General features: G+C 36.6%; 1 protein-coding gene across 9 annotated transcripts in view; it reads left to right on the forward strand.

The window, feature by feature from the left end:
* INPP4B (inositol polyphosphate-4-phosphatase type II B) overlaps positions 1–27,927 on the forward strand; it is a 661,544-nt gene that overhangs the window by 516,805 nt on the left and 116,812 nt on the right. For all 9 annotated transcript variants that reach the window (XR_010383803.1, XM_064493334.1, XM_064493318.1 and 6 more), the window contains exons 15-16: positions 2,563–2,671; positions 19,925–20,102. Coding sequence is in view for 8 of the 9 variants with exons in the window: in XM_064493334.1 (XP_064349404.1) it covers positions 2,563–2,671; positions 19,925–20,102 (287 nt within the window). In the remaining variant the exon portion in view is untranslated. The remainder of the gene's footprint in view (positions 1–2,562; positions 2,672–19,924; positions 20,103–27,927) is intronic.

Here is a 27,927-nt window from a genome sequence, read left to right on the forward strand (position 1 = left end):
TGGTAAAAATACAGCGTTAAAACTCTAAATGGGATGAGTTCATGAAGAAACAATAGGATGGAAAGAAGTAAAAGTCAGAACTTTGGATATGAGAGAGCTTGTTCATAACTTCGGAAGTTCTTTAGATTAATTCAAGAAATGCAAGCTCCTCCATCTAGATTTAAAAATAAATAATCAGTTATTTATTGAATGGAGAGTATTTGAGCAACTTGCTTCTCTTCCTTTACCTGCTGTTTAAAAGTCTCTTGGTTCCTTCAAGTTGACTAGAATTCCCAAGAGCAGTGAAGGAAATGAATAAAGGAACAGAAAGTTTCTGTTCCTAGAAAGTAGCTTTGGAAGCTGCTTGAAACTATGAATAAATTGAGGCAGATTCACCACGAAGCTAATAAAGATTAAGTTCAGGGCTCTGCATGTGCGTGGGCCTCCTTACAAGACTCCACAAAGGGCCCCAGCAACAAGTCTGTGGTCAGATGGTTTTGCAAATTTTGCAAAGTAAGTCATTTTAATCTCCATCAATTAAGACTACTCTCTCACTCAGATTTCCCCTTCCCTCATTCTTGCCCTTTTGCTGAGTGGTATTGGAGAGGCCATGGACAACTTTTTTGGAAATACAGTTAGGAGAACATTTAGTTTGGGCTTGGAGGGACCTGTGGATACAGTTTATAGTTTCTTTGGTATATTGTTGGTGTTGCTGGTTTTAGCAGAAGTGCAGTGTATTTCATTGCAGCATTATGATGATTTTTTTTTTTTGCATTTAGTTCAAATTAATGCAGGAACTGATCTTATTCAGAAGACTGAGCCCCAGAATCACTTTCCTTTTCAGACTGAAAAGTTTATTTTTATGGAGAAATTATCAAAAGTTAAAATACCACTTTTCTTTGCTTAATTGGTAGAATTACTTCCTATAGGGAAAATAATCATAGATAATACATACTGAATGCTTACTTTTTTTAACTACTTTTCAACTCCATTTTCTAGTTGAGGAACTGAGATATAGAGATTGTTAGGTAATTTTCCCAGTACTGCACAACTTATAATGGCAGAGCTGGGATCCGGAGCCAGGGACTCAGGGTCCAGTCAGTAACTTACACCACTGCCTCTCCATCCCTGGGTTAGAAGGCAGAAGCCCCTGGGTGTAAGGTCTTCGAGACTTTAAACAAACCCAGTAACTTCTTAAGGTCATCAGGTTTCTCATCAGATAAAAGAAGATGGACTAGAATTTAATGTTGGCAACTTTTGGGTGATCTCATGACCATTTGAGAAAGCTGTGACCCCTTTCCATGAAGTAGAATGGGTGCGCTAATCCACTTCACATCTATTCATGGACACTTTTACCCCTTTTCTTAGCCCTAGGTTAAAATCCCCTGGCCTCAGAAATCTTAAATTTTCACATGAGTCTAATATGCTGCTATTTTAAGAAAAGATGACATCTAGTTTATTAATGATATTTTAGAAGGGCAAGAGATCACCACTCCAGCAGTCTATTATGTGATGGTTCAGTATCTACCATGGTTTTGCTTGAGTTGTGTTTCTGGTGTTTTATGACCTTGAGTTCTCAGGGTGCTACTGAAGTCTTTCACTTGAAGACATATTTTATTAAAAAAAGAAAACTATTTCATTTGGATTTAACCACTATGAAGAAGTTATGGTGTTTACCTGAAGCTAATAAAATAATGTATGTTCTCCCTGTAAATGAGGTCTGAAAAACAACCATGATGTCAATACCAAATCAATTTGAAAAGGTTCTACTATGAAATTAGGTTTCTCAAACAAACTGTGGTTTAACAAGAGGGCATTCACCTTGTCTTCCTTCTTATGGCGACAGTTTTCATTAGAATGTAAAAATGATGGCGTGTTTTGAAGCAGTAAACTTAATATGTATCAAACTTGATGGCTTTCAAGATCAAAGGACTGAGTTTCAATTTAAATGTATGGATTTTTTATTAAAAAAACAAAGTATCTCACTGGAAAATAGATCAAGAGACATTTTTTATATTCTTTCTGTGTCACCTAAGTAAATTGCAAAACTCAATTGCAGACATTCAAAATAGTGTAAGATTTAGGATACAGGCAGGAACTACTCTGTATAGATTTTTTTTTAATGCACTAGTACTGTTCTGCCCTGAGTCAAAATGCATTAATATTTTGGTTCTTTTCTCTGTAAATTTTGGTTGGAAGATTGTTCATTATTGTTGAATTTCGAAATAATTGCAAATTAAATGATGCAAAACTAAGTAAAGTAAAATACACAAAAGACCAATTAACATGTTATCTCAGTAAGTCTACAGAAGAATGAGAGAACATTCTGTTCTACACAGTAGCATATAATTAAGATGTAGTCATAAATCAAGGAAATATTATAACTTGTTTAGGTGCACAGGTGGCTTTTAGAAAGATTGATTAGCTCCTCTTGCCCCCTTGAGATACGAGTTCATAGTTATTCCTGCAAAATTAAACAGAATAATGTCTCCAACTTCCCACAGTGTGTATGCTTCAGTGCAAACAGCATGCTGGAGATAAATGTTTGCAAAGCGTTCATCTCCTTGTCCATTCCTGTTCCAGATGCCCTGTACGATGTCATCACCGTGGGAGCCCCAGCTGCCCATTTTCAGGGATTTAAGAATGGCGGTCTTCGGAAACTTCTCCATAGATTCGAAACGGAAAGAAGAAAGTAAGTGATGACAGGATGCATTAATGATTCTGCCTTCTGTTTGGGGAAGTTTGTGTACAAGGTTAGGATAAAGAAGCATGGTCCATCACAATGAGTAGTTCTTGACATCTCCACCCATTCAGGAACTTAGAAAGTTGCTGAATTCAAAAAAGAAAAAGAAAAAGAAAACAAACAAAAGTTAAGCAGAAATTAAATTAGAATAAACCAAATGACTGAGATGACTGAGCGTATTGCTTACAGAGTGGCACTAGCACTGTGCTGGCAGAACATTTTGGTAGAAGCCATGCTGCTTAAACATAGATAGTGTTCTAGGATTAACTGTTGCTCATTCAATGGGATGGTGTTCAGATTTAGCTGAAAGTATAGTCTAATTTAACTGTGAAGCCAGACACTTTATGGAGACCATGAGTCCTAATTTATGACTCTGACGCTGCTAGTGATGTCCACTGTGGCTTGAGGCAAGGCACTTAACTGCCCTATTATTTAATTATGCCATTTGAAAAAGAGCCATCAATACAGAACTTTATCACTTAAGTGATGAGATTAAAAGAGGAAGCTTTCTATTCCTTAGGGAAAAGGCATGACGCAAAAAGCAAAGTATTATCACTACTATTTATAATTTTTAGATACTTTCTCGACTTCTTGTTTTGCTTTTAGCTACTTTCAAATATTGCATCAGTAGTTTATCCCACATGGGCCAACCAACTGAGTTTATCCTGTAATATCCTCTGGTTATGACTACACTCCTGTAAGTCAAAAAGAGGGTTATCCAGATGTGAAGGAGTAACTTTCCTTTCCTTTTCAAGCAGTTACTCTTCTTGGATTAAGAACGCAAATTTTCAAAGTTAGGGGGAAAATAGTTATTATTTAGTTACAGTTGGCTTAGTAATAGTATTAGAAAATCTGAGTGGCAAAACCAGAACGTTTTTTTAAAAGTTTTATCACATTTATTACATAATACATTTGTTATTTGGTGTCCAGATATTCAGGAAGAAAGCACTGAAAATAAGTTAGAATTGTCTAACCAATATACTGGTATATCAATGCATAAATATATATTTGTCTTTCTTGTTTTAAAGACGTTGACTTTGTGCTATTACAGTACTGTTAACACAACTGTGGTCGTTATTTCTCCCGTTTTTTGTTTCCGGTTTTGGGTTTTGTTTGTTTGTTTGTTTTTGTTTTTGGTGAGCAGGCTATCTAGTTCTATGAGATTCTATTACAGGTGTAGATTAGAGTAATCCTCACCATAAGTGTCATAAATACCTGTTCCACTACCGCACAGAAACTGTCTCGGGTTGGGTTAGCCCTTAATAGTCACACCCTCCTGCCCAAACTCTTCTGCTGCAGAAAGTGGCTCTGCTGCCCTATAGTTGCAGTAGGTGGTGAAGTCAGAGTTCCAACTGTGGGCTCTGGGGAGGGGCACCTTCTGTTTAATTCACGGCGGTTGGAAGTCAGTTCAGTGACAGACCCCACGGGGAAAGGGATGCCATCCCTTTGGGAAAATGAGCATAGGAGCGGAATACGGCTCCCTGCTCATGGGCTTCACTGGGGGGGCTGTTTCTCAGTGACCTCTTGTTGCACCGTCCTTTGACTGGAAGAGCACTGCTATTTTTGTGATATTCAACCTCAGAATAGGCAGTTATGGTTTAAAGTTTTCTGTTCTGTTGGGCAACCTTTTTACTAGTCCTTTGGCTATTCTTGGGTGCTTTTTTATTTGTCATTTTGCTGTATTGGGGGCTTCTTTAGCTCCTAAGTTGGGATATATAGGAGGCAAGGGAAAAAAAAGAAACATTGTGATCAATTCTTCAGTCCTGAGGCTCCTAGGCAATCTGCCTTCTTTCCTCCACTTCTTAGAATGTTCTGAAAATGATTTATATGTTTTGTCCAGAGTGTGTTTTTGTTTGGTGTTTTTTTTTGGTATGATTAGTGGGGAAAGTAAAATAGATTGTGTTTATTCCACCTCGTCTGAAACTGGAAGTTTCTACCTTGAGAATTCACTATTTTTCTCAATCCAGTTTCTAAATGCATAACACAGTGATAAGACTGAAAACTGTCCACAGGGTGCACCAAATCTACATGAGCATATATAAAGCATTGGTATGTGAAACATGGAACCTACCCTTATAATTTCACTAAATACTACTGTATGCTACTGGCAGAGACAAATGTTGAGGTGTGGGTGTAGACTCGACTATTTCTTGAGTTTTAAATATCTGCATGAATATGCAAGTTCTTCGCTGTTCTTCACTTCTCACTGGGGTGTTTGTGTACATGTAAACACATACACATATAGCTCTAGGATCAAATTTAAAATAAAAAAGGAAAGTATGGCCAATGCTTGTAAGCATTAATTTGCTTTAGGTTTTTCATATGTATTATATATCCCATTGCTTTATTAATGACTTTATTGATGAAATACAGTTTTTTAAATTAAAACGATAAGTTGATGTAGATCTTAAAATTGCCCTAGATCATAGGGCAGTGGTGTGGGACAAACATGGAGGCAGAGGCAGTACTCAGATGAGCATGGGATCAGCTTGTCCATCAAGCTGAGCGCTGATCTGACCAAACACTTTAAGCTTAAAATGATATCACACTATGCAGATCATTTTCTGCGGGCTTTTTCAGCAACGGGTATTGCATTTGTCGGTCAAAAGCAGTAATGGAGAAGTAAATATGGCTCTATGAAATAAGTACTCGTTAACATTTGGCAGGGCAGAAAATCACGTTAAGTGAAGGGAACTTTCTTCGCCTCTTCTCCCTTCAGATAACTACCCCTTCCCCCCAAAAAAAGATAACCTAGTCTTTTAGACCAGTTTTCTAGGGGAACTACCACAGCCATTATTACCGCTTCACTTTCATTTATTTTCTTCTCAGCTAAGCCAATGAAATATTGTCATCTGGGAACAGATGTAATCTATGTGATCTACTGTTCGATGAATACGTTAACCACATAATGAAAAGGGTTTTAACATAAGAAAGCCTTGCTTATAGTATTCATATAATGTAATTCAGATCACATTTTTAAAAAGTATTTTAAAGGCTACAAGGTAATTAATTAGGAAGATTGATTCTTTTAAAGCACAAATGTCTTAATACATTACTCCCTGCTCAGAAACCTTCAGGGAGTCCCGCTCATTCACTGGACAAAGTCTCTGTGACGTCACCGCACTGACTTTCGACCTTCATTGCCTCCTTCTCCTGAAGAGCTTCTTAAATGCTATACAAACTGTTGTTCCCTTAGTGGATTTCACTTTTCACCTTTCCCTTTTCCCTGCTGTGTTCCTTTCGCAAGAAATTCTTCTCTTCTTATCTCCCCACTATTTTCTATTTCTTTCTGCCAAAACCATGTATGTAATCCTATTCAAAATTCTGCACATGGTCCATCCTAAGATTCCACCTTCTCCATTATGTCTTCCTGATTTCTCAAGTGGATCTGACTCTTTGTCCTAATGTTTTATTTTTACTGCCCTTATGGTTTTCCCCAGGTCACAGTTATGGTGCATTAGGTTTGTTCTTGTCCAATTCTTTCATAATGATTTGAAATTCCCTTGACTAATAGGCGAAATTCTCTTGAATTTTGGATTTTCTGGTGTGTTCCACAGCATACTTAGCCCACAAGCCTTATTCCATAGCTCAAGTTCAACAGGCGTTGAAATTCATGAGTCAGATACAACCTGACTTAAAGTGCTGAGAACTGCAATGGGAAGTAAAGTTTCAAAAATAATCATAATGCAATAGGTCAATAATATATAGAGCAGGGGTGTTCAACCTTGGCTGCACATTAGAATCACCTTTGGAGTTTTATAATATTTTATCTATGCCAGGATATCACCCCAGACAGATTAAGTCAGTCCTGGGAATGTAGCCCAGGCATTGGTAAATTTTAAAAGCTTCCCAGGTGAGACTAACGTGTGGCTCAAGTTGAGAACCACTGATGCAGGTGTAAGTGAGTAGTGCTGGGAGAGACAGATGAAGGGCATGGAGAAGAGAAACAGAAATAGTGACACAGATGAGTTAAACTTAAAAAATGTATAGGACCTCAATTAGTTTTTGCAGAAGGAAAGAAAATCTACATAAAGGACTATTTGTTGCAATAAAGAAGAAAAGCCTTACATCACACTTCTTGGAAATTTTTGCTTGAAAATCTCAAACTTATTAAATCATTGTAACATGGAACTAAAGATGAGAATAAAACTGAAACCATTTTGATCTGGGAAGAACTTGGGCCTGAGTAACACAAAGGAGTAAAACCAAGCATATTATATATAGAGCTGTTCACGCTTTAAAAATGAGACTTTTCTAGGAGAACCAAAGCACCTAATTATTCATATATTATTTTAAAACCTGGATGTCTGTAACCTATTTATTCATTTGTTCAGCAAACACTTACGTGTTCCTGGATTCAGTGATTTACCTGAACACTATTTGAAAGCTTGTGGATTCCTCCCTCAAAATACGAATCAGTGCTTTACATCCAGTATTACTTAAAAGAAAGGGGAAAACTACCACAACACATATTTCGCCTGCTTTGATCACTTCTAATTTCAGCAGGAACCTCAGATTCAGCCAGAACTTTCACTGAGAAGGATCATGACCTGAAAGCACAGCCCTTTCATTAAGATAAAAAGCAACCTCATGAAAACCAAGCATCTTTGTAAAGAAGAAAAAAAGCCAGTGAGGGGCAGTGTTCATTTCTAATGAGGAATATTAATTCCCTGTGATCTGCCTCCACATTAGGAGCGGACTCAGAGCGAACTCCCGGCCGGAGGTCCTAATGTCAAATGCCTGCCTTGAGTGTCTGCCTTGGTTTTCCCTCCGCTCACCACTCCCCGACCCCCCAACTTCAATCTGCTCCAGGTCCCATGGTCAACATTGACTCCCCCACAGTTTAAAATGGAAGAGAGAGAGGAAAAAAAAAAAATTCAGAAAAGTCCCGAGGAAAACAGACTAAAATTTGACTGATAGAAATGTTGCAGGCTGTCCTTGAGCCTACAACCTGAGTCCGTGCTAGAATTTGGGGGCGTTTCCTGAAAGAAAGCAAAACAGTAAATACAAAGAGTTAAACAAACCAGCCTTACCTTTTATGAGGTCAGTGGTTCTACAACCACAACAGTTACACAGTTTCTAAGGAAAATGTCCTTACTATTGTAAGGAGAAATATGAGTAGACACTTTCCCATTGTCTAGTGTAAATAAGAGGCTTCTTGGGTAAAAGGAAAGGTGTCGTATCTCTGTAGCCTACAGTGAAGCCGGCACCCGATAAACCGGAAGTGGGAGAGATGGGCATAAAATCATACCGCTACCTTTAAAATTCACTCTTCAGATTGAATCAGTAACCACTGCTTAACTGGGGGGAGACAAAACATAAATTAACATTTTTCATTAGTGGTCTGAAGCTGAGCTATTTAATAAGCAAAACCTTCAAAGTTTTCCATCTCTTCCCATTTTGTACTTTCTCCAGGGACATATCAGCAAACTAGGCAGTAGTTACAAAGATATTTGTCTTCAGACCCTTCACATTCAAGCTTAAGACAAAGATCCTCATTTCTTTTTTGAAAGGGAATGAGTAATTCAGATGTGTTCCGTGAAAGCAAGAAGACTGCATTCCTGATTTGATTTTGAGCCAGTTTTCTTTTTCCTCCTACTTGGAGCTCTTTCTCTGTTTCCGGCTTGATCTGTAGATTTCTCTCAGAAATTTTTCTTGTCCCTCACTGGTGGAGCATTTCAGAGTCTGAGCTCATAACTCTATTTAGATCCATGTATCTGTGCTCGCTTCGGCAGCACATGCACTAAAATCCATGTATACTGTCATATATCTTTTAAGTAGCAATCGTTGATCTTTTAGTAGTATACATTCTTAATAAAGACTTTCTATTGACAGTTTTCCAATTTTGTAAATATGTTTATTGGAAAATGAAGACAAGTCAAAAGAACGACATTAAAATCACCCATCATCTCCCTCTTCAACATGACAGTTACTGGGGGCACGTTGGTGCAGCCTCTTCCAGCTTGTTTTTACACATGTAATCTGTATCTTTCTATTTTTTCAATTATAAATTGAAAAATTCAAAATGAATTAAAATGACTGTTTCTTCAAAGTATGTAAATTGAGTTCTCTCCGTTTAAAAAATCTTATGTGTCTTTCGTTTTTGGAAGTCATGCCCCCTCCACCAACGTTTGTATCTTTAAATATATCAGTCTTATAGATTACAGCTAAAATTCACCTCCTATTCACTTTCAAATATATATTTTTCTCTTTTGGAAAAAAAAGCACCAACATTTTTTTTTAATTAAGTATAATAAAAATCACACAGACTCTATGGAAATAAGAGGAAGTGTGAATAAAAGCCCTATCCATTCCTTTTTCTTTTTTCCTTTTGAACTGTATCCAGTAGCTGATTATGTCATTTTCAAGGAGAAGACAATTTAATTTTGTGTTGATTATGATTTGATTTCCTTGGAGGTATATTTTCTCCTTCGAGTGAGTCAGTTCCTCCTTGACCACATTTAGCTCTCAGCGCAGTTCATTTTTGAGCAAATACAATGCTGGGTCTGCCAAAACTGTGTACCTGGACTTTCTCATGCATGTGCACTTCCCTATATGTATCTCCCTGTACGCAACAACAGATCTTCAAGAATAGGCCAGTTTTAGCTCTTACACATCTACCACTTGGAGTTGGGAGAAAATAAAATAATTAAAAAGCCTTGTTAAGGCTTGGACATATTCTTCAGACTAAATGATGACACTTACAAAACATTGAACTAAATGTAATGTAAGAGAGTAAAAGGATTTTTGCAAAGTTGCATCTGATCCTAAATGAATTTATAATGCAGGTTTTCTCCTCCCTTGTTCTCTTTTTAACTATATGAAAAAATAAAATTTGCTTGTAGTACACAAATTCTAAGAATAAAGAAGCATATAGTGTGAAAAGCCTGACTTTTCTGCTCTACTTCCCCAAAGTAAACAAATCTGAACAGCGTAATGTATTTCCCTATGCAGTTTCTTCTGGGTATCAAACTATCTGAGTTTTCAGTGATCATGACTCTTAGTCTACAAACTCAGGTCATGGGAATGTGACACTCTTGACTTATAACTCAGTTTCATTTTTCTGGCCTCCATTTCTGGGTCAAGGCAGAAACGTTAATCTTAGATAATTCATAGGACTCCACTCCTAGGATGGATTGGAATCCTGGCTTGGGCACTTACTGACATTATGACGTTAGTCAAATTACCTCCTCTCTCTCAACCATGGTTTCCTCATTTGTAACACAGAAATAATATTGCTTACCTCATAGGATTGTTCTGAAGATCTGATGACTTCATATGGACCACACATTTATAATGGTACCTGGCACATAATGAAGGCTTAGTAGATGTTAGCTATTATTTATGTAAAACATGTAAACAAGTTTTTTTCCACTAAAGAAAATGTTCTGACAACCTTTCGTTTCAAAAACTATAAATCTCTTTTTCCAAAAGCTAAGTAGGATTTTATTGATTGAATGTAGCATAATTATCTAATCAACACAGTATTGATGGTCATTTAGATTGTTTCTGATTTTTGTTATGACTCTCTCTGTTTGCAAGATATACCTGTACTCTTATTCTCGTATATCTGCAAATGTATGAGTATTTCTTTTTGATAAAATTTCTAAAAGTGAAATTACGTAGTTGAAGTGGTGACATTTTAGAGATGCTGCCATATTGCCTCCACTAAAGTCACATCAGTGTGCACAGATACCCAATTGCCCACATACTCTTGAGCATTGGGCTTCATGAATCATCTCTGTGCTAAGCCCAGGCTTGGCTTATGAGTTTCAGACATGTATTTCCAACCATCTGGTAGACAGCTCCACGTGAATGGTATCATCCAAATACCTCAAAGTCAACATATTTGGTCATTTCTCACCCCTTATCCTCAAACTTCTTTTGGGGGTTGTTTTCCTTAATTAAGACACCATCATCCATTTATATGTTCAACTTAGACACCTGAAAAATCCTTGCCTACTTTTCTTCCCTTGCTTCTACTTCAAAAAAAATAAAATCAATTCTGTCACTTCTACCTTCTTACTTCTGAGGAAGCCATTCGTGTCAATAATGAATCATGGTTAGGATGATCCTAAACCCTAGAATCACTGTCGTTTAAATGTTCTGCTGCCAAATCTCTTAGTCACTCTCCCTCTTCCAGGCTGGCTCTCATCTAATCCATTTTCCTCACCTCGGTTGGAATAATATTTCCAAAATAACAACCTTGTGATTTCATAATTTGAAACATTCTATAGCTGCCTCTTGCCTGAGAATAAAGCACAAGGCGCATAATGCATTCCTGTATAATCTGGCCTTGATGTCTGCTCGGCTTCATCTTCCACTATGCACACCATCGTCTCCTCTCACACCACCCTCCATGGTGAACCGGACTGAACCTCCTCAACCTCGCAGCCTTCGATGACTCCTTGGTGGGGTCACATCTGCTTTTAGCCCCCAGTGTGCAGACACACTGAACTGTCTCCCTTCCCCTCTAGACTCTGTGTACCAGGGCGTGGACCAGGTCTGTATCCCCAGGAACTAACTTGATAAGTGCATTGAACAAATAAGTTATATGAGGGAGTAAATGAAAAGCGTGGAAGCATTGCCTGCCATAGGAGAAGGGAGAGCAGATTACTCTGCCTGGAGAGATCCTGATGTCTGTATTAAGTAACAGAAACAGGGGTGTTTGTGGTAAATGTCTTGTAGGCTTTAAAACAGCCATTTGTCAGGGATTAGAGTGTGTTGGCTTGTGCCTCACTAGGAAGAGAAAATATACTTCTGAAAGAGGGAAAGGTGATGATTTTCATTAAAAAAAAAAAAAACCTAAAATTTGGGTCAATATTAGTAATATGGAGGTGACTTTAACATTTAAAAATTGGCAACATTCTTCCAATCGCCTATCCAAAAGCTTGTGATGCAAAGTAGGATCTGAAGCTTAGGCAAGAATCACTGTATAAAGTGCATCAGTTTAGACTTCCTAAAAATTAAATCTTTACTTTAGAGAAAATTACTTTAATTGTAAATGAAAATGAATTTGCTAAATGATGCTAGAATTTATAGAGATAATAAATTTGGGAAAGAGAGCAGTGTCTGAAAATAAAACACATAATCTTAACTGTGTGATATCAAAAAATCGAATGACCTTTCTAGGAATTGATTTTGCTATTTTTAATATTTTTAAATGGATAAAAATTTTACAAAGTTGATTCATTCAATTCTTTCTCGGCTTTTATGAAAATAGAGTTTTCAAAGTAATTTACTTTATCTGTATTATTAAAAACACATGATTTAACATGGTGATTTGCACTCAAATCAGTTACCTTTTTAATCTGCTACTGTATAGTAGTCAGTAAAAATATTTCCCAGACTCCAGCCTTATTGGTTCTCTGTCTGCAGCCCTCCCAAATACACCTCAGGAAAACCACTTATTTAGGAATAAATGTATAATAAAAATAATAAAGGGAAAAAGTAAATATTTTAGATGTTCATGGATTTTATTCATAATAGTAAAATATTAATATTAGAAACACCACAAATGAGCAAGCTATTCTGCAGCACTAAAGTGGAACACTATGTTGTCATTTCAATTAGTATGTAGATTATGAGGTGTCTAGAGATGTACTTTAAAAGTACACCAGAGATTGACACATTGTAATTGGCTGTACTTCAACAAAAAAAATTTCCTATAAAAAGTTAAAAAAATCTTTCATTTTATAATCTGATATCTACTTCTAAAACATTTTCAGAATAATAGCCTTTAATGCTAATAAAATAATATGCACATAAAAAAACACACTTGCAGGAAAACATGAAATTATGTATACACAGAAGATATCGACCTAAAGATATTGGTGAATGTTTTGGAAAGGTAGTAAGTTTCCTTAGATAGATACCAGTAGATACAGACGAAGTCCTGTTTCTTTTAAGATAGTTTTGTTTTCTATCTCTCTTTTTTATTTAGTTGTAGAATGAGAGAAATATCTTTGTAAAACCCTGCTGCCCTTTCTGTGTTATGAAATAAAACATACATCTTCTCAAATGAGCTTTGTCTTAATTAGAAGATGAAAACTTCAGTTAACTTTATCTTACTATTATATGCTGTACCTACCATTATGTTACTAAATAAAAGATGTTTCCTCTGTTAGTTATGATATTATAATTTTTCCAAATTAAAAATGGATCAATACCATGTTTATAAAGTAGTAAAACATAATTAAGGGTTCAAACTGTGAAATATAGAGACCTGCACTTAAACTCTGGTTCTCCCATCTATATCAGTTGTATGTTCTAGGCCAAGTTACTTACCCTACCCAGCTTCAATTTCTAAATCTATATAATGGAATATTTGTTCCTCAAGAGAGTTATTGTCACAATTAAATAAAATAATCCTTGCAAAGAAATTAGTGCAATTCTAGGCCCATAGTATAAACCCAATAATTATTAGCTATTAAAATGAGAGAGAGAGAAGGAGAAAAAGGCTTGGGTTGTTAGTGTAAATTCTATAGTATAAACCATTGGCTTTATTAGAGACCCTCCATAAAAATATCATTGGATGTAACAGGGCAAAACATGAAGTGTCTTCTAAATATACCTTCTGTTTTCCTGAGTTCTTATCGCAGAATCATAATCACCAGCACTGTAGTATCATATGCTGGGAACATTTGCTTCCCCCCACCCCCCAGCTTTATTGAAGTATAATTGACAAATAAAATTTTTATATATTCAGGGCGTATAACTTGATGTTTTGATATATGTACACATTGTGAAATAATCACTGCAATCCAGCTACTTAGCCTATCCATCATCTCACATATTTAGCTTTTTTTTTCTTTCTTTGTGTGTGTGTGTGTGTGTGTGTGTGTGTGTGTGTGTGGTGAGAAAACTTAAAATCTACCCTCTTAGCAAATTTCAAGAATACAATACAGCATTGTTAACTAGTCACCAGGCTGTACATTGCTCTCCAGACCATGTGCCTCGTGCGTAAATGAAACTCTATTTCCCTTGACCAACGTCTCCCCAGTTCCCTGAGAACCACCATTCTACTCTCTGCCTTTGTAGTATAATCTGCATACCATGCAACTGACCTATTTTAAAACTATGGTTCAATGATTTTTAGTAAATTTATAGAGTTGTGCAATTATCATCACAATCCAATTTTAGGACATTTCCATCACCCCTAAAAATGTCCCTCAGGGCCATTTGCAGTCGAGGGTCCATTTACCTTTGCCTTGTGTTTGGAAATGGTTTCTATTCTTGTAACGTAGGTCACTCTGTGCTTTGATTAAGGCTTATGGATGAATAAGGTCCAGGATGGAGCTGAGAAATGTTTTAGGTGGGAGAGGACTGGAGGACCTGGTTAGGGTGTTACTGCATCACATCTTCACAGAGGAGTGAGCATGAAGATACCGGAAGCCAGACGAGGCAGAAATAGATCTGAGCAGACTCTTGGAAGTTGGCAGAGGATATTAGGGCAAGGAAATCAGAGATAAATGGGAACAGGCCATGGAAGGAAGTGAAAACACACTGGGCTTCGTTTACTCAAAGGGCAGATATTAGTGCCTGGGAACTTTTTTATTGGGGCTAGAATCAGACTACGGAAGGGCTATATACAGAAAAGAGGTCTTAATGGTTAAGGAATTGCAGATGAGAACTTGCAAACTGAAAAGGGGGATAGTAGAAGCCACTGTGATCAGAGCCAATAGGCAGATATCCTTTGTGGATGAGTGGAGCTGAAATGAAATGAATTTTAGTTTCTTTGTTCCCATCTTCATTAGCGTCACCTGTCACAGAGCTAATCAATGGCAGAGTCGAGCTTTATGCAAAATGCTGATTCTAAAATTTCCATGAAGCCAGTATTTTTAAAAGAGTAGTTTCAGAGGTAAACATCAATTTAAGCTTAGATCATGAAACTCTACATAAGTGAAGTCCATAGGAGACAAAAAAACAAATATTATTTTCTTTCAAGTTCTTTTCTCTAAGTCATACTTCTAACAGAAAAAGAAAGAAAGAAAGAAAAGGATGCATGGGGAAAAGCAGAGGCGGATTTTTTTTTTACCTTCTACAATTGCATGAAGCACGTTGTTAAACCCTGTGAAGCCAAAAGGGTATATTCAAGTGCACTAAGGTGTAAATTTTCATTTATTATCCACACGATTTTCTTCACAGTTAGAACTGAAGGCATGTCTATCCCTCCCTTTGAAGTCAAGAAATTTTTTTTTCTCTTTTTTTTTGCAAGTAGGGCTTGAGTAGGGAAAAAAAAAAAAAGGTGGAAATAGTCCTTAGACTTTTCTCTGGGGATTTGGTTCTGCCACTGGAGGGGAGGCACATCACTACATAGCATTTTCCAAAGTTCATCAGCCGTCATCTACTCGTGCCTGTCCTCCCTCTGTTTTCCTTCCCTTTTCCCTCCTTGCCTCCTCGTCATCTCTCATCTTTGTTTTTCCATGACTCGGTTTACCAAAGTAGTAGCTTGCTTGAGTAAATGGATTAAGGAATGGAGGTAGCGGCAGTGCAGGGGAAGAAAGGCAAGGAGAAATGGCAGAGTGAATCCCCGGATTTGGGGCCTGAGTGTGGGGCTAAGAAGGAACTGCTTTATTCCTCCCTCCTTGCCTGCCTCCATCCAACCTAAGCATAAGTCAAGGATTTCAGTGTCTCAGAGTGAGGGCAGTGAGGTGGTTGCAGTGAGTGTGGAGATACGTGGTTGGATTCCGCATAGTTTTGGAAGAGAAAGGCAGAATTTTCTGAAAAATTGGGCAAAAGTTAGGAGAGGAAGAGAAGAGATGGGGAGAGACATAGACCGCATCAAATGGACTTGCCATGAGCTAGGCTGGAGAAGCGGGTAGAAGCAGCTGGTTGCTGAGAACGTCCTGTCTGCTGATCAGGAGCTCAGTTTGGAACATGATACGTTGGAACTGTCAAGAGGAGGGCTTTTGCTTTTGATGGAGTTCAGGGAAAATTCTAGGCGAGAGATGAATGAATTTGAAAATGATTAGCACAACTGAGGTTTTTAAACCCCAAGATTAAATGAGATTACTTAGGAAGGAAATGTAGATTTTAAAAAAAAGGAAGAGTTCCAAGATCTGCTCCCTGGAGCATGCCAGCACTGGAGGATGGGGAAATAAGAGGCCCAATAGGAAGCGACTGAGGTGAAACATACACACAAGAGAATATAATCATTGTTTTAATCCTGTTCTGGTTGTCAATTAGCGTTTATGAATACTATTTCACTATGTGCTTTACTTTTCTTTTTATATCTCAAAAAATGGCACCTCTAGTAATAACATGCACATATGAGTATGGGTGGATGTGTGTGTATTCTAATTAAACAGATATTAAATAATTTAAATAAATATATATTAAAGTGTGTATATAGATATACATGCATATATACACTCCACTGTTTCATCGATACAAAAGTATTATGAAACTAATTTCAATTTAATTATCCATGATTTGTTGTATTATTTATATCCAATCAAGTATTTTTTGGTCCAAGCAAATATTTTTTCTTCCTTCTGGTTTTGTCTGATTGATGGTTGATTCAAGTGTTTGGATTGAGTTTAAATTTCAGACCTCTATAAAATAGAGTTTAGCTATATTCTTTTTATCTCAATAATTAAATTATATTCATAACTTTCTATTTAAGAAGCTATAACTGTTAAAATATATGACATGTTTAAAGAGTAAGGCGCTGAATAGGTAGATGAAATTTATGTATTCTTAAAATTATTTTGTGGGTGGTGATATTTTTTTTCCATACCATACTATTTCATTCTGGACACCAACATTGGCTTTTATCGTGGAAAATGAATCTTTCAGCCTCACTAGGTAAGATACTTATCGTTAAAAGTCTTAGCCAGGAGAACCAATGCCTGTTACATAACTCTGCTCAAACGGAGGCTGACTTAGGGGCAGGGGGCAGGAGTTACGGTTATGTCCCATGATGGTGATTGAAGAATGTATGGGGGGGAGGAGAGGAAGTATAGGGGGAGGATGGGGAGTATACTGGGAGAGAAAGGATGAAAGGATGATGGAAAAGGTCAGGGGAGGCAACACTGGTAATGAGACGGGAGCCAAACTAATTTGCCCTGAATATAAAGATGGAGTGCAAAAGTAGCCTTAGAGAGAGCATTATGAAAATTAGAATGAGTTAAGAATAAGAAACTTAAGACTAAGAATAAGGAACTTCTTTCAGGGTCATTGTGTATTGTGATCAAAGGTGTGGAGGACATCTCGCAGTCAAAACAATGGCAGCGGGTGTCTCTAAAAATGCTCAGCCGTCCACCTGCATCAGCCTTCCTGGGTGCTTGGTTACCAAGGCTGTGACCTACTGTAGCAGAATTGCTTGGTGTTGCCAGGGACCCTGCATTCTTTATTAAAAACACCCAGGTCCTGACCTCAGCCCCAAGTGAATCTTATACCTGATAAAATTTGAGCAGTACGGAGCTAGGGTATAAGGAAAGAACATGTAAGAAATACACCTTGTTGATGCATTTCCTCCAGTGGAGAGGAGACTCTTGGCAAGTAAGAAATATGTAGAAAAAATAGTGAAAATAGGTAGTGTGCTGGAATAAAGTAACAATGAACTGCCAGGGGAAAAGGATGTAAGTGAAGAAGGAAGGTAGTGTGACCAAAGTCCAAGAGAGGGCATGGGAGTGAATGTATTCGAGGCCAGGAATGACACACTCAGAAAGAGGACAGTTCTGGGAGTTGGAAGAGCAAAGACTGCACTGGTCTTGAGACCTCTGTCTTCCCCAGGATGAAGCCGTGGGAAGACCGTCAGTCCCCATAAGATGACACCAGAGAGCAAATTCTAATGACAAAAGAGCCCATCAGTGAGAAGGGACCGCGAAGCAGCCTCCACAGGCTGCTTTCTGTGTCTGGTCCTTATTAAGTCCTGTCCGCCGTCAAAAGTGCTGGGTGTTAAACGTCATCCCTGCCCTGGTGAGGCATCGTATCTTTAGATAGTCATTTTCTTTGCAGAAATAACACGGGGAGTTGTTTGATTTGCTAAAGATTGTGGTGGGTTGAATTTGTATCCAGTCTGAGTACAGAGGAGTAGGGGGACATCCCAGTTCATGACTTTCGTTAAAGACCTTAGCACAGCCCCGCAGAAGATGAGGTGAGCCAGAAAGACCTGGATACTTGACTGGGAGTTTTTTTTTCCCTCCTCCTTGCCATTGTTAACTTGTCATTAGCTTTAATTTGAATTCAAATAAGTCAAGTCATATGTTTTATTTTTAAGCTCCTGCTTCTGAAAATTAAAAATCTATGAGTACAAAATTAAGAGCAATTCTCACAAGTGTCACAGGAAAGCAATGTGTTTCTTAGCCTTTATAAACCTGCCTCATTCATTCATCAACTTCTTGTTCTATGTTCTGAATAGTCTAAGCAACCAAGGACTTTTTTTTTTAAATCATTGTGAAAAAAATAATAAATAAAGTAAGAATAAAATAAGAGAAATATTTATTTATTGTCTCCCTGAAGAAACTGATACTTTGCCCTGAAAATCATTAGTGTAAAGGGAAGGGGGGGGAAGTGCTTCCTAGATGTTAATTTTTCTTATTGGAGTCTAGTGTTGCAAAATTAATAGAATTATGGGAATGTCAATAATTTATCTGGTAAATGTAAAGAAAATATTCAGTAAATACTCAACACAGGTTGCAAGGTACAACCCAGCAAAGGGCTCCTGTTCCTGCAGCGTAGAAAGCCAAACTCTGACAGTGGGAGTTTGTAGCTAAGTAAGGATTGGTTGCAGGGCACCCAGCAAGGGAGTGGCAGGCAAGCCTCAAATCCACTCCAACTTAGTCTTTGAGTTGGGGATTCTTTTAAAGGGGAAGAACAAAGAGACTGGAATTAGTCATCATTTTTGTGACATTCCCTGGGAAATCCTTAAGTCTTATCCTTAGTCTCAGGAGTCAGAATGTCTCTGGTTTATGATTCTCTGGCCAGGTGGTCCATGGCTTGGGGGTCTGTTAGCTCATCCTGCCCTGGAGAAACAGCCTGAGTAAGTTAATCTACAACAGCAATTTTGGTGCATTAATGGTGTTATCCACAACAGCGATTTTAGTCATCTGACTGGTGGATGAGCACAGGATGGAGGTCAGAGGGGCCAAGAATGGGAATAAAGTTTTGGACAGAGATTAATCATAAACTTGGTAAGGGAACTTCATTTTAGGGGGACGTGGTTTCAAAGGTATTATGAAAAACGCGTTGATGGTTGGATATAAAGGGCTGTAACAAGTGTTGCACAAAACATTTGGAAGCACCAACTATGGTCCCTCTCTTCTTTTACTTTGGCTGATGTTTTGCTGTTTTACTTCTTTCCCTGCTGGAATGTCTGCTTGTCTTTCCTAATGAAACTGGCCGCAGTCTTTCTCATTCCGTGGAATTCTCACTCTGTAACATGCTTGACCATTTCCTAATTGATGATTATGAAAATCAGTAATTCTTCCATTTGTAATCAATTTAAGTTTGGTTTTTTTTACAAGTTAAATGAGAAACCTCCAGGAACAAAAATGGTGGTGACAAAATAGCATAATGGAATTTGTATGCCGTAAGTGTCCTTTTTCTATCCAATAAAATTCTCCATATGCCCATTTGGTATTAATTTATTTTTTCCCCATTTCTCTGCTATTCAAATTTATGCCCCCTGCCCTAAGTATCATGGGGGGAAAATATAGATAGTCTTTATTAAGTGTTTCTTGTCAAGCACTATTTTTGGCATTTCACATGAATGATGACCAATCTTACCCACCTCTTTGAATTGTTTGGATAATTATTCCCACTTACCTGATGAGGAAGCTAACGGCTTCCCAAGATCACCCAGCTAGTAAGTGGCAGAGCCAGGATCTATATTCATATTTGCCTAAATATAAGGGCTCCTACTTTTCTCTCTGTACTATGTGACCTCAAGTTCATTAGTAGTTAATATTAATACTAATTTGTTTTGAATACTAATACTTGACGTACATAATCATGAGGAATCTTCTAGTGATTGAGCAAGGACTGGATATGTTTCACCTAGTCTTTTGAAATATCTTGGTCATTTTACTGAAACATCTCTTTGGTTATCATAAAAAATACCTCTTAGGATAATTTTTATCTGTTCAATAGGAACGAATGCTATTTGGTGTTCTGTGTATCATTTGCCATCCGGTACTAAGCACTGAAAATTCTTCCTGCTTGTTGTGTAACTTGCCTTTATCTTTGTTGTTGCAGTACTGGATACCAGTTTATTTACTATTCACCTGAAAACACAGCCAAAGCAAAAGAAGTTCTCAGCAACATCAATCAGCTACAACCTTTGATAGCAACCCATGCAGACCTACTGCTTAATTCTGCAAGCCAGCATTCTCCAGACAGCTTGAAGAACTCTTTAAAGATGCTTTCAGAAAAAGTAAGATCCAAATCATCACTACAGTGGGGGAAATTCCCAAATTCCCACTGGTGCTGCTTTCCGCATACATTGCCTTTCATAGCATCTGGAAATGTAAAATAGACGAGGTTAAAAAGTAAGCTTCAAAGTACTGCCACAGGATCAAAATGAACTGGCCTCATCCTCTTTTCAAATCTTACTGAGCATTATTTTTTTTTTTCCTGGTAGGAAATGAAACCTATTATTGGTTTGGGTATATTTTCTCTTTTCCTTGGTATCTTTCGTTTTCTTTGGTTCATGGTCTTATTAACTGAATTAAATTAGATTTTGAAAATTATTTTCCTCTGGTGATCACCTAATTTTTATGCATATGAAGCTATACATTTGGGTAGGAATGTCACTTCATATGAAATCAGAACTTTGATATGGATTCTCATCAGGGGCACGGGGTAATTCCCCGGCCTCATTTTGCTTTCTACAACATTATCTACTGGGAGAAGTTTCTAAAAATTTCCCAAAGTATCAGTTATTGTTTGAAAGGCAGTGGGATCTCAGCCTTAATTTTTCCAAAAGGGACTTGCACTTGTATATGGTAAGAGGAAGGGTAGTCTGGCATGAGGTAAATATTCAACATCAACTTCCATAACTAATGAGGGCATCTGAATGGTCTGAATAGAGCCAATATAAAAAAGGACAAGTGGCAGTTTGATTTGAAACATAAAATCAGCTGTCCTGGAGTCCATTTCTAGTACACTCATTCTTAACCTCTGCACTCCGAGGACATTTGCAACTTATTATTGGATACAGCCAATAATATGCCCTTGAAGAAACTGACCAAAGGAAATTCTCATGGTATCATGTTAGAATAAAATAACAGTGTAGTTATTGCATCCCTGAAGAACAGATTCATAGAAACCTGAACACTGTATGTGTATATATATTTGACTCAGATATGTTAGTTTATAATAATAATACCTTGCATTTATTTAACATTTTAGTTAAGTCTACATTATCATATGTTTTTCTCATGGGATGTAACTAATATCTATTTTCAGAAAAAAAAAAAAACCTAGTATGTATTCAGAAAGGTGATGTGAGTTGTCTAATAAACTAAAAAGTGAGAAATTAGAACCCAAGACTTCCTGTTCAAAATGCAGTCTTCCTTCCGGGCCAGAACAGGTGCTTCATCAAGAAAAGGAAGGAAAAAACTAGCCCAAATTTTACACCTACTACTTTGTCAAATATTTTGCCAGGGACTTGAGGGATTTACGGTTAGAACATTGAATCTTCACATTTTGGGTATATATTATCTCCATTTCACAAAGGAAAAGATTGAAGGTCAGAGGAGTTTAAAAAATATGCAAAATCATGTAGCTAGAGTCAGACCCAGGATTCAAACAAAACTGGGTTCAACCCCAGGTCTGGTTGGCCGTGGAATGGAAGCCCTTTCTGGTATCTTCTATGTCGTATATGTGTTTTGAGATTTCCTTTTTTTTTTTTTTTTATTAGAAAAGAATTTGTTAAACAGATTCCTCAGCAATACTTAAATATTCTAATAGTCAGTAAATATGTCTTAATAGTCAATGAATATGTTATGGCTAAGAAAAAGGAAAAGAAGAGGAGAGTGTTGCATGCAGTAAAATAATAGAATTTATTCTTCGTTCATTTCTTTTTTAGATTTTCAGATGAGGTGAGGTTTTCCTGGGTTTACCTAAGCAGAAAATTTTAGCAGCTAGCACATCACTGCAGTGATTACAGAACAGTATTTTTATTCTTCCTGTTCCCTGGGCAGGGATCTGTCATTTCATACATCATTTACAACTCGCTGCAGTGATTTGGTGGGGGGTGGGGTGGGGGGAGGTTTTTTCTTCTCCATTAATTCAGCATTGCTCCAACTTTTTTTCCCTATTTTTTTTACTGAGTAGACAAGCTTTGTCTACTAATAAATCTGTCAGACCTTGAAATCAGGAGAATTTTTAATGTCAAGTTTGCAAGCCATGCATTCCTTTAAGAATTCATGCCTGGAATTTCAAAGAAGTATCTAAGTTAACAAAGTTTTGCATAGTCAACGAAGACAGTTACTGGCTTGTGGTTTAAAATAAAGTCTGATCCATGAATCTAGCATAAAATATAAATCATTTTGTGGCATCTTAAATTTTAGTATCATTTAATATGAGCAAGATTTAACTTAAAACATTTTGTTTTTAAGACCTGGGATTTGCACGCTGGATTAGAGAATAAATCTCTTCATTGATAGTCCCCTTGTTTCTTTCATTGACTCTGAACTGGCATGTTTGGAAAATAAGTTCTGGAGTTGTCTTCTTAGGAACTTATGCATATAGTATATTCAGTACATAAAAGGGACATAAGTGCAATTTTACAAGAATAAAAATTGTCTACAAAGTTTTCATGTCCTAATGTGCACAAACTCAATTAAATTGTTCTAATGTTTTAATTCTTAGTGTATCTTCTGATGGATAACTGGATTTGTTTGCTGCATATTAGTTTATGAAAATATTAAGAGATTATTTCATGTTGTGATGTAGGGTATAACAAAAGGCAAACTCTGACTTTGTATGAATAATCTCAGCATAGAAGACAAAGCATAAGCCAAATTGTTAACATAAGATATGAAAGGCTAATAATAGAGTGGGATGAAAATGCATTTTCCTTTTCCCTAGACTAAAAATACGCAATGCTATGGCCAAAAAAAACAAGACGGAGGGAGAGAGAGAAAAGTAGTGTAAAGAAATTCAAAATGAAAAAATAAGGACCTCATTGTAGGCATGTGTCTCATAGCTCAGATATATGTGTGACATTAGCTTCAAATGCCCACCATAGTCTGCATTCCATAGAGACTGATCGATCTTGCTAAGAAAGTCATTATTGTGCTGTTCATCACAGAGCAATATTGAGCATCTAATTACGTGTGATATTGTACTCAGTGCTATATGACAAATACCTCACAGACATGGTCCTTAACTTTTACAGTCTAAGGATTTAAAAGAATGGGGTATTTCGCAAAATGGTAACTGTGAAATGGTAAACAACAACAAAAATAAGATTTTGTCACCAATATTAGAGGCTATGCTCACAATATGTTTGAGAAAATCTCACACCTTTCAATTCCTACTATCTTTTCAACCTTGACGTAGTAGACCAAAGCCCTCTGTTGTGGTCAAAGAAAGAGAAGATCACTTCATTCTAAAACTTAACTTAGATGTTCTGTTTTTCTTACTAACAAAGCCAGAAAGTCAATGTGCTAAGGAGTTGAAGATACACATAATTTATAGAGCACTGATTATGTTCATTACTTAGGTACTGAGAAGGAATTTCTTACTGTTTATTCACCTCACCCATTCTATCTCAGTCCCAAACTAAAGAGAAGATCTCAATGAGTAGAGGTTTTCTGTATTTTACAGTCTGTGAAAGTATATATACAAACACATGCATACATACTATATTCTAAAAGAACTTGAAAATAACTAGTATCAGTAAAGGTGAAATTTCAGGATTAGAATTTATATTTCTTCTTTTCATAGTCTCCTTCAGATGGTAGATATTTAAAATGTGAAATAAGTAATAGTGTATAAAAACAAAACTTCTATTTATTAGAATATTGAAAAATAGGGAAAATAAAGATAAGAAAATAAAATACTATTAAGATTGATACTTGTACGTAAAATACATGGAATTAGAACTTCTGTTTCTTCCATGATAGAGTAACATGGATCCTTTAACGTTAAACAACAAGAAAACTGGAAGAAATGTATGAAATAGTGGTTTTTAGGTGTGGGAAAATAGGCAGCACAAGAAGATAAAGTATGCGATCTTTCTGACCGCCTAGCATCTTCCTGGAGGCAGTGCCCAGGCTGTAGCACAAGGGAGGGGAAGCCAAACAGTAACTTCTCAAGTTGAGGAGGCAGAGATTAGAGTTTGGGAAAACCAAGATGGCTAAAATTTGCAGAACAGCATACCAAAAGGAGGGAACTGCTCACAGGAGATCTGTGAATGAGTGCTTTTCTGAAAAAAAACAAAAAAAAAACAACAAGCAGACCCACAGGTATAGAGAACAAACTAGTGGTTACCAGTAGGGGGGAAGGGATAATATAGGGGTGGGACAGCGGGAGGTACAAACTGTTGGATGTAGGACAGGCTCAAGGATGTATTGAGCCAATATGGGGAATAGAGCCAGTATTTTGTAGTAACTGTAAATGAAAAGTAACCTTTAATAATGCTATTTAAAAAATTAAAAACCCACTTTGGTAGCAATCATAATAAAATAAAAGCTCTTTACCTGAGTGCTGATTTGTAAATATGTGCAAATAAACTACTGAAATCCAGGGAAATACATATTAGAAATAAGCAGACAAAATAATTCCTGGTGGTCATGTAGGACTGGGAATAGTTTACCTTCTCACTGGCAGAGTGCAAAGACTTTGTAATATAGAGGGCATTGCGTAGAGCCTCCAGAAGGGTATGGCCCTCGTAGTGAGGCTAAGTTTGTCCTAGATTGAAGGCTGCTCTTGATCCACTCTAACAAGGCTGAAAAATAAGGCTTGAAGGAATCTTCCTGAGTCCTTCTGGTGTGAAGTAACTTAACTTCAAGCCAAAACAAAATCCAACATTATTTAAAAGAATACAGTAAAACCTAGCAACCAAGAATGTAAAATAAAAAATACATGGCATTAAATAAGCATATACCAAGCATGCAAAGAAGCAGGAAAATGTGACCCATAACCAGAAGAAAAATCAAGCAATAGAAACAGACCCAGAAATGACAGAGATGATGTAGTTAGTAGCCTTAGTTGTTAGTAGTTAGTAGTTAAGAAGCTTAACATGGCAATTAAAAACATACTAATATATTTTGGAAAGCCAAGAAACTTATAAACAGGGTGGGGAGAAAAATGGAAGATTAAAAACAGGATCCCAGAGAACTCAAAGAAAAGTGAAATATGATTTCTGAAATAAAAATATGCACTGGGTGGAATTAGCAGATTGGTCACTTCAAAAGAGTAGATAGTGAATTTGCAAATCTAATACTAGAAACTATTTAAATGAAGCACAATGAGAAAAAGACTGAACAAAATAAAACAGAGCGCCAGTGACTTCTAGAACAATACCAAGAAATCTGACATGCATGTAATTAGAATCCTAGAATAAAAGAACAGGGGGATGGAAAAATATTTGCAGAAATGATGGCCAAAATTTTTCAAAATTTGATGAAACTGCAGATCCAGGAAGCAATATGTATTCCAGCAAAGTAAATGTTTTTTAAAAAAGAGAAATACATATATATATATATATATAAAATCATTAAATTGCTGAGAAATAGAGATAAAGAGAAAATTGTAAAACAACCAGGGGAAAAAAAATCACATAATCTGCAGAGGAACATAGATGAGAATTATAAAAGACTTATTAGACACTACACAAACCAGAAGATAGTAGAGTAACATCTTCAAAGTACTGACATATACCAAAAAGTTATAATTCCTTATCTAGAGAAGATGTGCCTCAAAAATGAAAGTGAAATAAAGATCACTTTAGACAAATCCAAACTGAGGATTTTATAGTGGACTTGCACCACAACAAAACTTAAAGGAATGTCTACATGCAGAAAGGAATGATACCATGGAAAATTTGGATCTACACCAACGAAATAAGAGTACCAAAGATGGTAAGTATGTGGACAGAATTTAAAAATCAAATGTTTAATTTACTCATGCATATTTACCCTTTAAACAAAAATAATACCAATTCATTGCAGAGTTTGTAACATATTATGTAAACACAGATCTATAGATCAATGGAATAGAATAGAGAATCTAGAAATAGACCCATACATATGTGTCTAAATAAATTTAGACAAAAGTGCAAAGAAAACTCATTGGGGAAAGGATATCTTTCTAACATATGATGCAGGAACAACTGGATATCCATATGCAAAGTAAACCTTTCTTAAAACTTAATATATAAGCTAAAAGAAGAAAGCAAAAAATAAAAATTAACTTTTAGAAGACAACATAGAAAATTTTTGTCATTTTGGGTTAGACAAATATTTCTTTGATAGAACTCAGAAGGCATGGACCAAAAAAAAAGGAAAAGAAAGACAGACAGAAAGAAAGAAAGAAAGAAAAAACAAATTATATATGACTTCTTCAACATTAAAAACTTTCATTAAGATTTTCAGAAGACACTATTAAAGAAAACGAAAAGGCAATCATAGACCAGGAGAAAATATTTGTGAACTAGATATCTGACAAAGGACTTGTATCAGAATATATATTCTTACAACTTAATGATGAAACAAACTCGATTAAAATGAGCAAAAGAATTGAAAAGACATTTTGCTAAAAATGATGGATGGCAATTAAGCCCATGGAAAGATACTCATCACCATTTGTTATTGGGGAAATGCAAATTTAAACTAACATGAGGTACCATCAATCACCCACTAAAACAGCTAAAAGCAAAAGGGCTGAGCACAGAAGAGTTAGCCAGGATAAGGAAAAACTGGCGCTTTCATCCATCATTGATGGGTACACAGTTGTTTGCACAGTTTGGAAAACAGTTCAACAATGTCTCTTAAAGCTTAAAAAAAAAAAAAATGATCTAGTTGTCTCACGCCTAGTTTTTACCCTGAGAGAAGGTGGATTCTGTAGGTACTGAGAAGGCTGCTGAGCGAGGAAGACCAGGAGGTGTATTTTGTGAAGATCATCTCAGGAGCAATAGGGAGGCTGAGCTAGGACTGAGGATTTGAACTACTGAGCATCACAAAATGCCAGTAATGCTTCTGAGGGAACTTGCTAAAATACAGATTCTGATTCAGTAGTTCTGAGCTGGGATTCAAAAGTCAGCGTCTTAATATTGGTGACCTTGGATAGCATCCCGAAAAAAGTAACAATTAGTTTAAGGTAAGTCAACCAATAAGAAGACTATGGAAGTATCAACATGGAATGCAGAAAGAATTTTAACTGGGATTTACAATGGGAATATAACATAAAGGTCAATCTTTGAAACTGTTGGAAAGGTACAGCTGATAAAACTTGATCACTAACTCAGAAAGTAACTATTACTGAAGATGATCCAGATGTTAGAACTCTGAGTTGCTGAACAGTAGTGATACCACTCAGATGGAAAACTGGAAGAAACACATTTATTTAAAAAGCTTGAGATCAGGCTGGGACCTCTAAACTCAGAAGATTTGCAGATGGAAGCACTTGACAATGCTGCTTCAGAGGTAGGCAGAATTCAAGACCTTAGCATAATGAAAAATGATGCTTGAAGTTATGGCACAGTGAGTTACGTCACCAATGGTAAAAATGTTTTTAAGAAAGTGTTTTAAAATCCTTTAGGGGCCACTCACCACGTTTTGAGTGTGTAGGGGATTATGAGTCAACAAAAGAAACTGAAAAGGTCAGTCAAGAAAGAAGCATAAATAGAAGAGTACACTTCACAGTTTGCAGTGAACTCCCATAAGAGTCTCACGGAGAAGCACTGTAATTTTGTACAAGCTGAGGAAGTGTGGTTATGTGATTTAGCCAAGGTCAAGTGGATAATTTATATAAGCTGCCTGATGTCAGGTAGCCCTCCTGGCTGAAAGTTCAATGTTCTTTCCTTTAGGGAATGTTAAACACATATCAATGCACCGATGTCAAGTATAACACTATGGCTCTATGAAATCATTAGAACATATCAAGTTTAAAAATAAACAGAATTCTTTTTTTTTTTTTTTTTTTGCCATCTACATGACTACTAAAATGATAATTACTTGTTTATGGTATCTCTATATGGCAGATAGGACGAGGCATGGCCATGAATTTTTTCAGTGATTCTAAGGAGA

Source organism: Camelus dromedarius, chromosome 1 (genome assembly GCF_036321535.1).
Source record: "Camelus dromedarius isolate mCamDro1 chromosome 1, mCamDro1.pat, whole genome shotgun sequence".
Lineage (NCBI taxonomy): Eukaryota > Metazoa > Chordata > Mammalia > Artiodactyla > Camelidae > Camelus > Camelus dromedarius.